Below are 14,692 nucleotides of genomic sequence, written 5' to 3'. Positions count from 1 at the left end.
AGGTATGAGCAACTAAAACATGACTAGCTGGCAATCATTACCCTTCCCCTCTTTGGTTTTGGCTTTTCTGATTGGCCCTGGCTGGAAGCTCGGTTGGCTGACAGTGATGGGCGGGGCCACGGTGACGGTTTCCACGGCGGCGGCCACAGCGGCGGCCACAGCGGTGGCAGAGGAGCCTTTGAAAGGGTTGTTGGCGCTGAACTCCCGCCACTTGGCGCCCAGCACGGTCATCATCTTAGACATGGGGATCTTGGGGTTCTTCTTGGCTATCAGCGGCCTGGGAGACACACACAGTCAGACAGCACAGTACACACAACCCAGACGACTCCCGTGGCAGTCAACCAATAGTGGGGGATCTGTGTGTGTGTGTGTCTGAGAGAGAGGTGTGTGTGTGTGAGAGGGGGGCTTGTGTGTGTAAGAGAGAAGGATGGGGGTTTGAATGTGAGGTGTGTGTTATAATATAGGGTCAGGAAAGAGGTTCCCCAAAACCTACAGATTCACACCAGCACACACACACAGACAGACAGACAGACAGACAGACAAGTACCTGAGGAACTGGCTGAAGGCCTTGTAGTTGGTGAGTGTGCGGTAGTCCTGCTCTGTGAAGGCGTGCTGGACATCCTCCAGACCCCACTCTTCCATCAGCTGGCACGACAACTTGGGCTCCTGGGGCGCAGCAGACACACAGGGGGTTAGTCTGGCAAGCATATGGGCTCACAGACACAGGCAGACATACACACGCAAACTATCCCGCACAGACACTCTCACGCACACTCTCACACACACATACAAGCACATATGCTAACAAACACATGCAGACATACGCACACTTTCACACACACACACACATTTGCCCAGGCATGCACACATACAAGCACACACGCGTGCACCCACCCACACACAGACAGACAACGCACGTACGCAAACATCTACACACATTCACACACGCACACGAACAAACACTAACGTACAACGTTTTTTCCCGCCACTGGAGAGCTGGTAAAAAGAGCTCACTTTCATGTTCCCGTCATCATCGTCATCATCGTCCTCCTCCTCTTCTCTCTTCTTCCGTTTGGGCTTCTTCTCTTTCTTCTCCCTGGGTTTCTTCTTCTTCTTCTTGGTGGGGGCGTAGCTGCTGCTCTCGCTCTCCGAGCCCCCCTCCAGCCGCTCCTCCTCCTCCCTCTCCGAGGCCTCTTCCTGGTCGCTGCAGGCTCCGCCCCCTACAGGGCCCAGGCCCTGGAGCCCTGCCTGGAGAGCACACACGCGAACACACACACCAGAGCACGCATGTACACGCACACACGCACCCACGCACGCTCACACATTTACACCCAAACACACACACACACGGACGAAAGCATACGCCCGCGCAAACACATACGTACACATGCATGCGAACATATGTACACACAAACACAAACACGCAAACACATACAAAACACACGCCCACACACATTATTAGTAAATGACCTAACTAAGGCTTTGTGGGTCTCACTCATATAAAAATGGATTATGTACATTCTACTTCACGCAGCTGACATCAACAAATATACACATGTTGAATACATTGCAAACTTTTAGAAACAAATCCATCTGCTCCAACTCTCCCACTCCTACAGCATTTGTCTCCCGCTTTTAAATAAAGGGTGTTTTCTACTCTTTGTGTTTTCAGAGAAGAAAGCTAAATAATTGAATTGCATCCATGTATTATTGCATTGATCCAACAGGCCAGTCTCAGCTGGCAGGTTCACCTACAGCTCCCCCTTCAGGCCACTGTCAGACACACGTCCATCTCTGCACATGCTCAGTGCACACACAGCCAATTGGAGCAACGCACCACACACCTGGGACAGCACAGCCAATCAGCGGTTGTGCTGCCTGATCTCAACCAATCAGAGCAGTGCAGCTCAGTCAACAGAGGCATGTGCCCCTGGAGTCTGGAGGGTCAATTACGGATTATAGTTTATTGGTAGTGTGTGTCAGGATACTGCCATCTTGTGCATACTATGCATGGATTCATGTGTGTGCGTTTGTGTGTGTGTGTGTGCATGTGCGTGTGTGGGGGATTAGTTGTGTGTGTCTGTGTGTGTGTTTGCGCACGCATTCTCCTCTGCAGTTCCATACCTGTTGCACATTGTGTCTGTATGTGTGTGGGTTTGTGGGGGATAGTGTATGTTTATTTGTGTGTGCGTGCGTGGGTGTGTGTTTGTGGAGAATGGTGGTGTTTGTGTATGTGTGTGTGTATGAGTGTGTGTTTGTGGGGAAATGTGGTTTTGTGTTTGTGGAGGAGGCAAGTTGTTTGTTTATGTGTGTATGTGTGTGTGTGTGTGTGCGTGTGAGTCTGTATATGTAAGTGTGTGCCTATGTGTGTGTGTGCGTGTGTGTGTGTGTGTGAGACTCGCAGGCGTCTCGCTCTGCAGAGCAGGGGAAAGGCTCACATTGCCGCAGCACCCGCCAACCCAACCAGCAGCCTGGCTGTGTTGCTATGGCAACCAGATCGAGCAGTGTCTGGAGCTCCCTCCTTTTCCCTATCTCTCTCTCTCTCTCTCTCTCTCATTCTGTGTCTCTCTCACTAACTCTCTTTCCCTCTCTCTCTCTCTCTCTCTCTCTCTCCCTCTCTCTCTCACTCTCACTCTCATTATCGTTCTCCCTCTTTCTCTCTCACTCTCTTGTTCTCCCTCTTTCTATTTCTCTTCCACAGTACACTTGGTCTTTCTTACTGTCACTACATTTCTCATTTCTTTCCTCCTCTCTCGCTCTCTCTCTCTCTCTCTCTCTCTCTCTCTTTCTCTCTAGCAGCGCCAGCCAGTGGAACAGTGTTATCCAATCATAGACCCTGGCATAACGAGCTTGTTATGCAGAGGCCTATGGTAGCAGACTCTGTGTTTCAGAGGCCGTCTAGACAAATCTCATTTATGCAGAAGAGTGAGATATATATATAAATATATATATACAGAGAGAGAGAGTAAGAGAGAGAAATAGAAAGAGAGAGAGAGAGAGAGAGAAAGAGTGTATTTGTATAGTGTGTGTCTGTGTGTGTGTGTGTGTGTGCGTGCGTGCGTGCGTACATGTTTGTGGACGTGCATGCAAGCATGTGTCACCGTGCGTGTATCTGTGTGCACACGTGCATGCCAGTGTGTGTCTGAGTGTGTGTATCCGTGTGTGTACGTATGCGGTATGTGTGCGCGGGCATTCATTCAGTGTGTGTGTGTCCGTGTGCGCGTGGGGGGGGGGGCAAAACCACTGTTAATTCCGAGAGCTACTGCAGAGGGGGGAGGCAGCGGTGAGCTGAACCTTCATCATCACTATAGCTACCAGAGTCCAACATTACACAAACACATGATGTAGGGCGGACTGACGCAAACACAGATGAGATGTTATCAGCCAGATGAACGAGAGAGAGACAAGGTCTGAGCAGAGAGCATTCACTCGCACACGCACGCTCGCACAGGAACACTCACACGTGCACTCGCACACACACACACACACACACATAGGCACTCGCACACGTACACTTGCACATACACACACTAATGAAGACACACACACTCGCACATGCATTAGCACACACACACACACACACAGACACTCTCGCATACACATGTGCACATACACAAACTCATACCCCCCATGCACTAGCACACTCACACACACACATTGACGGGAGAACAAGGTTGGATGTGTGCACAGAAGATCTGTCCCTGAACAGAATCCTTCACTAGGGTGTCTAAGTGACATCCTGGAAAGAAAAGCCTTTCAAACACTATCTCAACAAAACAGATCCTCCGATAGGCGTGAGGCAGTAATAAAGCAGTGTGCTCTCCAGGAGGGCTGGGAGCAGCAGGGCTGATGGAATTCAGTGACCCGGGTCTCCCTGCTCTGCCCTGGGAGGAGAGAGGCTGTGACCGCCTGCCACTACCACCACCCACATCCTCAGATGGTGCTGAGGCCCTGCTCACACACACACACACACACACAGGATACATGCATGGGAGAGCTGGAGAGCTGTGACTGTCCAGCACTGGTGCAGGAAGGAGGGATAGAGAGAGAGAGAGAGAGAGAGAGAGAGAGAGAGAGAGAGAGAGAGAGAGAGAGAGAGAGAGAGAGAGAGAGAGAGAGAGAGAGAGAGAGAGAGAGAGAGAGAGAGAGAGAGAGAAATAGGGTGGAGACAGATAAATGGAGAGAGACAGAGAAAGGCAGAGGGAGGAAAAGAGAGACAAAAATAAAGAGAGGGAAAGAAAGCGAAAGAGAAGAGAGGGTGAAAGTGATGGAAAGATGGGGACACAGAAAGAAATAGAGAAAAAGATAGGAGTAAGAGAGATATAAAGATATAATAGGACAGAGTCAGAGAAAGGCAGACACAGGGAAGGAAAGAGAGATGGAGCGACGGGGAGAGACAGAGTGGGAAAGAGAGTGATGAACAGTGGAAAGGAGGAATAAGGGGATAGAAAAAGAGAGAAGTAATGAGGCAGAGAGATAAATAGAGACAGTGCCTGCTTAGGGAGAGAGACAGAGAGAGAAGTCCCCCTTATTATCCCAGCAGGGTCCAGTGTTGTGTGCTGTGTCTGTTGTGGGCCAAACAACCAAAGAGACTGTCTGTTTGGGGCTTGCAGGCTGGTCTGGGGTCAGGCTGACATAGCTAAGCAGCCAGAGGACTAATGGTCAGGGCTGGCAGGAACACCCTGGCTTTGTCACTGGCACAGTTGCTACTTACTGGTCAGTATTGTGCATGAATGACAAAACTGTAGCAGACACACAAACACTAACACACAGTCCAAGTCACTGACGGACTACATTGAAAAAGAGTATGGCTTAGTCCATGTTTAGTTTGGACAAGAACCCCTAACCACATCCACATAATCTAATGCAGACACCAGGAGTTAGGTGTATGCCTCATAGCAGGAATCCCCTGGTTCTCTAAGGCTCTGGATAAGAGCGTCTGCTAAATGACTAAATGTAAGGACCAGGGGTTCAGGGCCCTGGCAGTGTGGGCTGTAGTAGCCAGCTCTCCAGCCACACATTCAGGGTTACCCTCAGTGGGGGCTGCATGTCAGGTTCCCCTCCAGCTAATTAGGACCACGGAAGAGTCAGATAAAGACGAGGGCTCTCTTGAGTGCCTTCTCTGGAGGGCTTCTGCTGAGAGTGGAGACTGTGGTGGGGCTACCTTGGAGCCGAGTTGCTGGCGGTGGATGGGGGTATGTGTGTGTGTGTGTGTGTGTGTGTGTTGGGGAGGGGAGGGGGGACCGCAGTCTGGGAGAGTTCAGCTGTCAGGGTAACTCTGTCACAAAGGCTGTGAACACTGGCACACACAGCTTTGGCACTCCTGCCCACACACACACCCACACACACTCAAATAAACACACACATATACAAACACAAAACAGGCATTCTCACACATACATACACGCACACACACTCACACAAGACGCACACGCACACGCAGCCAGGCCTGATCTCCAGACTAACCTGGCACACAGTGTCCACAGCTTACACTGGCACTAACTTGGACACGGATGCCAAGTGCCCATAGCCAGAGACACCCTTCTGTCTCAAATTAAGACCAGACCAGTCCAAGGAAATTCAACACAACACAAAGGCAATCAATAAAGCATTAATGAGCTATAGTAACCATTTTTTTAATAGGTTTCTCACACAGTAACAGCCCCTCTATAATACAATCCATTAATAATGTATCTTCTATAATATATAAGCTACATACTGTATATTAATTAATACTAGTTTCTGATAATCGTTTTCGGACTTTTCAGTTTCTCGCCACACAAAGCTCACCTCCTTTTTCCGCTTCTTCACTTTGGTCATCTTCCCTTCTTTCATCTTTTTGGGTTTCTTCTTCTTCTGCTGTTTGAGGGAGTCGTCGTCGTCCGAGAAGAAGCTGTCCAGCGCCGCCAGGGGCACGGGGCCGCGCCCCCCTTTCTCGTCCTCATCTGGACAGGACACACACACACACACAGACACAGACGAGTCACACCCACACACTCCAAGGTTCCGCACCCGCCCACAAAACAGACACCCTGGATAAAGCTACAAGAACACACCTGTAGCAGAGGTAATTCGGTGACATGTGAGGGGTGACCAAGTCCAGCGCTGGTCTTCCAGTGAGGGAGGCTGGGTGACAGCTGTCACCGAACCACCTCTGCTACAGGTGTGTTCTTATAGCTTTTACCCTCTGGGCTTTAACGTCCTGCTCCTTGACCCAAGCAACCAGGATTCACATCTCCGTTTTAGTCACAAGGAAACGGAACTTCCTGGGTCCTAATCTCCCCTCAGTCTGCCCTAATGTGCTGCTTGTGGCTCCAGTGGTGTCCCAGGGTTGATGCACACAGTCTTGCTCGGCGGCCGTGTGTGTATGTGTGTGTGTGTGTGTGCCCCCCCCACTGCCCTGGCGCGACCCAGACAGACACGGAGCCAGCGAGCCCCAGCAGGTCACAGAGGAGAGAACGACAGCAGACAGTACATCACTATAAAAGAGGCTCACACACACACGCCCAGGGTGCCGCATCCTCACTGTCAGACTCACACACACACACACACACACAGACACACACAAACGCTCGCACACACACGCGGGCGTACTGTATACTCGCGTGCGCACGCACACACACGCAGGCACTCGCACTCAGACACACATACACATACTGGAGGACATGAAATATGCAGCATGTGTATCAGAGTCAATCAGCCGACACAAGCCCTGCAGCCCTGCCTTCTCCTGGGAAGGTGTGTGAGTGGAGGGGGGAGAGAGGGGGAGAGAGAGAGAGGGAGGGAGGGAGGGAGGGAGGGAGGGAGGGAGGGAGGGAGGGAGGGAGGGAGGGAGGGAGGGAGGGAGGGAGGGAGGGAGGGAGGGAAGACAGCCAGACAAGAATCTCACCATCCACTCATCCTGTGTTTAGCCATGCTGTGGGGGGGGGGGGGGGGGGGGGGGTCCACACAGAGAGAGGGCTCAACACAGCACGTACTGTATTCCCTCAAGGCTGTGTTTGTCTGCGTATTAACGCAGATGAGTAGGTGACGAATATGCCTTTGGCACTTGCTGTGTTCACAACAGAGATGTCAAATCTATCTGACTAGAGGGGCCCAATCACCACACATCTCTGACCGTTATATAAAATACAGAGGCATTTGGATTACATATGTACGTGAAAACATTTAAATGCATGTTTCTGTGGTCTATCTGTATATTGACTGTACTATAATCCTCATGGCTTTGGCTCATGTTGCCTGAGTGTTTCTGAGGCCAACCTTTTCGTGGCGCTTCACAAAGGGAACTCTGTCATGTCTGAGAGGCTGTGCTTCCTGTCTGTCTGTCTGACTGTCTGACTGTCTGTCTGACTGTCTGACTGTCTGAATGTCTGACTGACTGTTTGAATGTCTGACTGCCTCCCTGGCTGCTTGCATCTCTGACTGCCTGCATCCTCATCAGTCTGTCAGTTAGCCTTCCTGGGTTTCTGTCTGCCTGTCTGGGTACTGTATCTGCCTGCCTGCCTGCCTGCCTGCCTGCCTGCCTGCCTGCCTGCCTGCCTGCCTGCCTGCCTGCCTGCCTGCCTGCCTGCCTGCCTGCCTGTCTGTCTGTCTGTCTGCCTGTCTGCCTGTCTGCGTGTTTGTCTTTTGGCCTGTTTGTGTATTTGCCAGTTTGCCTGTCTGCCGCTCTGATTCTGTCTGTGTGTCTGCCTGTGTTTCTGTCTATGTTCCTGTATGTGTGTTGGCCTGTGTTTCTGTCTATGTTCCTGTATGTGTCTGCCTGTGTTTCTGTCTATGTTCCTGTATGTGTATCTGCCTGTTTCTGTTTGTGTTCTTGTCTGTGTGTCTGCCTGTGTTTCTGTCTATGTTCCTGTATGTGTGTCTGCCTGTTTCTGTTTGTGTTCTTGTCTGTGTGTCTGCCTGTTTTTTTGTGTGTTCCTGCCTGTGTGTCTGTGTGCCTGCCTGCCTGCTAGGCGTGTCATCAGCTCCAATTACATCTGTGACCGACACAAGAACAGACTGAGATGTAGGGAGGAGAGAGGAGAAGTGGAGAGAGGTGGAGAGACAGAGAGAGGGAAGGAGAAAGGAAAGGAGGAGAGAGAAGAAGAGAGAAGTGGAGAGAGAAAGAGGAGCGAAGGGGGAAGGAGGACGGGGAGAACAGAGAGATGGATATGGAGATGGAGAGAGGAGAGGAAGAGAGTAGAGGAGAAACACAGAAGGAAACGCACCCTACACCAGTGACTGGCCAGATCTCCCCTGTCTCTCTGCTCTCAACCTGTAACAATCAAATTAATTGAAACACAGCTGTCCAGTCCAATGAAATAAACAAAAGACACACTTAGGTATCCAAAGCAGGCAGGAAGGAGTAGCGCTCATCAGGAAGCCCATTCACGTAGGGAACTTCCTGTTGTGGACCAGTGCTCCAGTTGGAGGCCAGGACTGTGAGGTGAGTACCCTGATCTGTGGCAGGAATCGACGGGGCCACCAGCCTGTTGGCTGAGGGGACCAGGCTGTGCCAGGTGTGGAGGGGGTATTACTCTGGCATGTGGCTGCGAGGACACAGGCTGGCACCAGGCCCAGCGACATCCAGAACGCCTGCAGGGCAGGCTGCTCCACTTGGCACCTGTGCACACCTTTCAAGTGTGGATAGTAGAGCCGGGCAGGGCGGGGTAGGGCAGGGCAGGTCAGAGCAGGGCAGGACAGGTAAAGGTGGAGAAGCACAGTGGAGAAGCAAAGGTGGAGAACCACAAGGGCTTGCTCCCTAGGCCAGACCATTAGAGGCGAGACTCATAACGGAATCCCTGGTGTGAAATCCTACGTTTCATCCCTCTCTAACTCTCTCTCTCTCCTTCTGTATCTGTCTATCACAGGCTTTGGATGGAAATACCCACATAATGACTTCTTATCCCAGAGAATGAGTGAGATAGAGGAAAGAGTGATAGAGAGAGAGATTGCGGGGGAGGGGGGGCAGGAGAAAGAGAGTAATAGAGCTAGAGACAGAGAGAGAGAGAGCAAGGGGGAGAGAAAGATAGACAGATGAGAGCTAGAGAGAGAGATGTGGAGAGCAAGAGAGAGAGAGAGAGAGAAAGAGAGAGAGAGAGAGAGAGAGAGAGAGAGAGAGAGAGAGAGAGAGAGAGAGAGAGAGAGAGAGAGAGAGAGAGAATTTCTCTGCACAGAGCCTACTAGGGTTAAACATATTTGAGCTGCTGTGGTGTGTGGAGGGTAGTACAATACAGAGCTCCTCATTGTTCCCAACGTTCACAGGCCTATGGAACAAAGTGCAGGCTACTAGAAGGAGAGGAACAGATGTGCCTCCGACAACATGTGAAGATTACCGCCACAAGCGTGCGCGCATACGTACTGTATGACTGCATCCCTCGCAGACACTCACACGCAGGCACGCAAAGAATTAAAGAAATGGTGTCAGCTTTCATTGTGAATCCTCCAAAAATAGCTCCATGCAATTGGGGATAAGTTTTGTAGACACATAAAAGCCTGTGATAATCTTTCATTTTCATATGAGGCCTAAATAATTGAGCAGGGAAAACAAATCTTGAAGATGGGTGTAGTTCTAGAATAAGTCACGTACCGTAACATGAAAGAACCTTGTGTGACCATGTTGCAGCTAGTGTAAGAACACGAGAGGTTGATATCAAACTGTATGAGTGCCACAGAACCAGCGGCTGTTGGTAGACATCAATGCTAGGATAAGAGGAAGGGGAGGCTGTCATGGATGCATCTCATTCCAGAAAGTTCCCTCTCCAGCTGCCCTCATTCAAAATCTCTCAGACATCCCAGTTTTTAGGGCAACAAAAAATGGAACTTGGCATACACACACACACACCTTCCCAGTCATCCACTTAGCAGAATCATTTACAAGGGAACATTCCACAATGAAACCAGATTCCCCACAGTCTGATTCTAAACATATCCATTTATCACTTGTGAGTGGTGCTTTGAACAGTCACCGACTGATGTAGCCAGTGTCAGCTATGGAGTAGGTAAATAAAGAGGGGGACAAGCCCAAAGCAGCACTCCCATTGGTTCTTGATGTCAAGCTAATGCTAAACTATTACAGACCAGGACGGAAGGATGGAAGCCACCATGGCAACAGTAACCAAACTGATTTGATTAGATTGACCAAACCAACATGACAGTCTTCAGATCCTGGTTGGTACAGTATGTCTTGAGGACAATGCTGTAAGGACACTTTATCACATCATCTCTGACACCAGGCAGTGGCTTGCCAGAGATTTAAGACCTGCTGGACAGAGATGGATGGAAAAGATTGATGACTCCCTGCTCTCCATGCTAGCCACACACTAGAGGGCCACTCTTCTAAACTAGCTGTGTAAATAAATGTCATGTCATGTCAACTTTGTCACGAAGCATTTTACACTGCAATTCACCTGCCTCGGTTTTCATTTGCATTTGTTTCAATATTGCACAGTCTGTGCAATACATTAATCACTGTCAGAGACCATGTGTTGAGTGTAAACAAATCAAAGGAAATACTGAAACCTATTTCTTAATAACTGCAACAACCAGGTAAAAAAATAAAGGTAAAATACTTTGACACAACATATGTCATCTCCCCTGGTTGAAAAACGAATGACTGGCTGGAGTACAAGACTCTGGAACTGGACAGTCCGGACAGCTGATGTCAAGTGTTTCCTTGTAACACGTGGCTTTAGCACCCCTGAGACCACTGCTGTAGCCTGATCTAAACAACGGAGCCCCTAGCACACTACTGACACTTCCTTTGGATGCTGCAGAGAGACGGCAGATGGTATCGAGTCTTCAACTTTGAGAGACTTCAGATCAACTATATCACTGTCTGCGGAGGCATGATTACCCAGCAATAGAAAACCAAAGAATATTGATAATGCAACGCATGACTAAAAAAAGAGTGCTATTTCTAATAAGTAGTCTATGAATATCGCAGCGAAGTGTAAAATGGAGTTTTATGGCCTCATACAGTGGCGGATTTCGGATATTTTCGTGCGAATGCGAAATCCCCAGGACATAAATGTGTTTGGCATGTTTGACGTCCTTCCATTGCCAACCGCAAACCACGGATTTCCATGAAGCACATTTGAGGATATGAAGAGTGGTGACAAGTGTACACCCATGTCCCTGAGGAACGCACACGGGTCGTGCAAAATAATAGCATGACTGTGCTCTGCTAGAGCACCCCACCCCTCCTCCCTTCCAGTATTCCAGAACGCAGGACAAGCCCTTTTCCCCGCATTCGACAAGCCGTAGCAGCGTAAAATATCTGAAGGACACCCCCCCCCCCTTCCCTCACCTGGTATTTCGTCTTCAAAATCCATTTCGTCCTGTGCCTCGTCTTCATTGCTTAGCGACCCCGGCATCTTTATCTCATACCTCAAAACCTCTAGCCAGAGAATTAACAGAAAGTTAACCCTCCAAATGCCACTCTTCGCTCTTCACTGTTTCGAAAAGACAATTTATACAGGCCCTTTGCAAAAATAAATTTATTTTGTATATTAAAATTGAGGTTTCTCTTGTAGGAGAAATATATATCTTTTTCCACTCTTCTCTTTCCAAGTCTTGCAGTCTGAAAATAAGAGACAAAAAATGGAACACACATGCCCAGATAGTGACGTCTGGTCTGTTGCCATGACAATCCATCCCATAATTTCCACAACTAGTTAGTCATGCTTTCCTAGTTACCACTTTCACTAGTCGTGAGGGGAGCTCAAATGGCATTGCCTCTAAAAACACCTCCTCTCCAAGTCGCCTGTCGCGTTGCCCATTTTCTCTAGTAAGACCGTAGAATTCGAGGTTACACCGGGATAGAGTGGAGGAGGGAGGGGGTGTTTTGCTCCCTCGAAAGGAACCACTTTTTGATTTTATTCGTGGTCGGTTGCAATCGGATGCATAACTAAACTGCGAAATGTAACTTCGCGTGTGAACGACTACAGTATGTAGCCACGTCAGGTGCGCAGGCTACATGACAAAGTATCAACACCAACTTCGTTTTCATGACAAGCTGGACAGTTGGCTCGCTCCGCTGTTGCCAGTCGCTGAGCTGTTGTCAAGGTAACCACCGCTGGAACAAAGTGCCCATGAGAGATGGACCACATGTTGAAACAAAGAAAACGTGGGATCACCACAAAATAGCACGACCTTGCCATGGCACTTAACATGAAAAAAGAGAAGAAAAAAAAAGATTTCTTAACGTTTGTTTCCCAAATATAAAACTACGGAACACACGCATTCACAGATAATGCACTGAATGGATTGACAGGAGTAAAGACAGCTTGCAAATTATTTTCCCCCATCAACCTTTTATTGATGACAAAAATGGCATGCATTTAATCATCATCTTCCTCCTCTTCCTCATCCTGGTTGATCTGGAAGTAGCGCAGCTCGTAGCTCTCCTTGGTGTTGGCCACCACTCTGAGCCAGTCTCTCAGGTTGTTCTTCTTCAGGTACTTCTTAGTGAGGTACTTCAGATACCTGGAGCCAGCACAGACAATGATTAAAGACCACAATTAGATAGTTTAACCTAAAAAAAAAAATGTTGTCCTACTTTTCCACACCAAACCAGCAACCAAGTGAGAATAAAGTTACAATATTCTAGCTTTCAGCCTTCATTTATGCTAGAATTTATGAGGAAATGTGAAATATTTCATGCTTAACCACTGTCTGAGATGAGATATGGAAATCTATGGAGATCTAACACCCGAACGCTCCAGTGAGAATCTCAAAACAAATCTACCCCAGATACGCTTGCATGCCTTAGATTTACATTTAGTCATTTAGCAGACGCTCTTATCCAGAGCGACTTACAGTAAGTACGGGGACATTCCCCCTTACAAATCTTAACAGGATATCCAGGCATTCAATAACAGTATTTAAAACATTTTCCCAGTTATGGTCACACTGACATTGATTGCAGGAACCTCTAACAGGCTAAAGACAACAATAAAAACACGCCCTGACCCTCTGCAGAACTGACCTACCTTTTGGAAAAAGGCACCTCGGAGTTCACCCCGATCTTGCTCTTGCTCCTCTCGATGGACACCACTCCACCTCCCAAGCTCCCAGCTTTGCCGTTCACCTTGATGCGTTCTTGCAGAAACTGCTCCTGAGGAAGAGAGGCCCAAGTAAACCATTAAAAAAGCACATTCTGGTGTCACAATGACAGGTGAGATCTTAGACTGGCTACCTACACAGCAAAGCATTGAGCCACATCCCATATCTGTATAGGCCATCATTATAAACAACTGCTAATGCGTTTCATGCAATCTCAAGGCATACTCTTTAGATCATTAAATGACTGACTCATCAACAAGTCATACTGTATAGCACGAAAACTAATATACTGGTAGCCTACAAGCACATAGAATATGGGCATTCGTATTATTTATTGCAGTACTGGTTGATGGTGAACTTACAAAGTTGGCAGCGTCCATGATGCCATCTTCCACTGGATGGGTGCAGTCCAGAGTAAACTTTAAAAGCTGCTTCTTCCGCTTACCACCCTGCTTTTTAGTCACCAGCTTTTTCTGTCAAAACATCAAAGTAATTTTACTCAAACGACCAGTTTGTTTTCATTAAATGATTCATTCAGAAGTGGGACAGCACACTTATTTCGCGACAACATGAACTAGTTGTAAAACACTTCCCAGTTGTTTTGAAACAGCTGTGTCACTAAGTGCTTTACTTTGCTTTTCAAAAAGCTCTCGTCATGTAGATCCCATAGGCTACAATGATTTGTGATTTCACATTTGTGCCGTGTAACAAAATGTACCTTTTAAATATTAATAGTATCCCTGTTCAGTATGCCCCTGTGGGTTATATAACTAGCAAAATAAGCTGTAAGAAGTACATTTAAGCTTATGCCGTAAGTCGCTACACTAGTAGCATTAGCTACTGTAGCTAACGTACTGACACATGTCGGCGTCAACGTAGCTCCATAACACGTGCAACTTAAACGCTACTATCTGTACTTTACTAGAATGCATCATTACGCTACTTCTCTAGTCCTTTAGGAAAGCGGCGCAGCTTTCTGAATAACGTGTATATCGCATTTAAATTCTGGTTTTCTGCTGTCTGCATTAGCAGAGGTGTACTCACGATGGGGGCCATAGTTGAAGAGGCTCTAACTTGGGATGCCAGGTATCTGATCCTATCCCTCTTCTGAGATTTTTGAACTCTCCAAGAAGCCGATTTACACGCTTCGTTTTTCATCGTTTTAAAAACAAAAATAAACTCGTTATCTATACGATATATTAAATATAATTAGAATATGTAAAAATTCTGCATGCAAAAAAAGTTATTTATTAGTGATGTAGTCTTGAGTGATTAAGTATAATATTGATGTCAATTGGGAGTTTGTTTTGATAGGGTCATGGTTTGGCCAACATGACCAGTAGTCAACGCTTGCTTTGTGCAGTCTATAATTCTACTGTAGAAAGCTTACTAAAACGCTTTAGCCCACATAAAACCCAACCTAACATGGGTTGTGTATTGTTATTGGATAGTGGTTTTATGTGTTTGGGAACATATTTCTCCACCACTTCTCTCTACCTCTCTCCCTTTGCTCAGACTCTACCCATCTTTCTCCCTTTCCCTCCCCCTCCATCACTCTCCTTCACATTATTTCTTTCTCTCACAGCCACCTTAGATTTATCTTACCGCACGCTCTCTATCCTTCCCACTCTTTCCCACTCTCTCCCCA

General features: G+C 48.0%; 2 protein-coding genes across 2 annotated transcripts in view; both read right to left on the bottom strand.

Moving 5' to 3' along the window:
* chd5 (chromodomain helicase DNA binding protein 5) overlaps positions 1–11,354 on the bottom strand; it is a 29,758-nt gene extending 18,404 nt beyond the window's left edge. Inside the window, exons 1-5 of the mRNA XM_067255338.1 lie at positions 11,288–11,354; positions 5,791–5,945; positions 1,015–1,236; positions 548–666; positions 42–277 (exon numbers count right to left, since the gene is read on the bottom strand). Coding sequence (XP_067111439.1) covers positions 42–277; positions 548–666; positions 1,015–1,236; positions 5,791–5,945; positions 11,288–11,354 — 799 coding nt within the window. The remainder of the gene's footprint in view (positions 1–41; positions 278–547; positions 667–1,014; positions 1,237–5,790; positions 5,946–11,287) is intronic.
* A 919-nt stretch (positions 11,355–12,273) lies between these two features.
* rpl22 (ribosomal protein L22) lies at positions 12,274–14,138 on the bottom strand. The gene is made up of 4 exons (XM_067238050.1): positions 14,089–14,138; positions 13,407–13,517; positions 12,972–13,096; positions 12,274–12,465 (listed from the first exon to the last, which is right to left on the bottom strand). The coding sequence occupies exons 1-4, from the start codon at positions 14,098–14,100 to the stop codon at positions 12,321–12,323; spliced, it is 393 nt and encodes a 130-aa protein (XP_067094151.1). The 5' UTR covers positions 14,101–14,138; the 3' UTR covers positions 12,274–12,320.
* Positions 14,139–14,692: the final 554 nt, after the last annotated feature.

This window comes from Osmerus mordax, chromosome 1 (genome assembly GCF_038355195.1).
Source record: "Osmerus mordax isolate fOsmMor3 chromosome 1, fOsmMor3.pri, whole genome shotgun sequence".
In the NCBI taxonomy this organism is placed as follows: domain Eukaryota; kingdom Metazoa; phylum Chordata; class Actinopteri; order Osmeriformes; family Osmeridae; genus Osmerus; species Osmerus mordax.
This window is presented reverse-complemented; position numbering and strand designations above follow the sequence as displayed.

What these genes read in the sequence shown, in the direction of transcription:
- rpl22 (XM_067238050.1), bottom strand. An exon ending in TCATGGACGCTGCCAACTTT is followed by an intron (nt 13,097 to 13,406) that starts GTAAGTTCACCA and finishes TCTCTTCCTCAG; the next exon opens with GAGCAGTTTCTGCAAGAACG. An exon ending in GAGGTGCCTTTTTCCAAAAG is followed by an intron (nt 12,466 to 12,971) that starts GTAGGTCAGTTC and finishes TGCTGGCTCCAG; the next exon opens with GTATCTGAAGTACCTCACTA.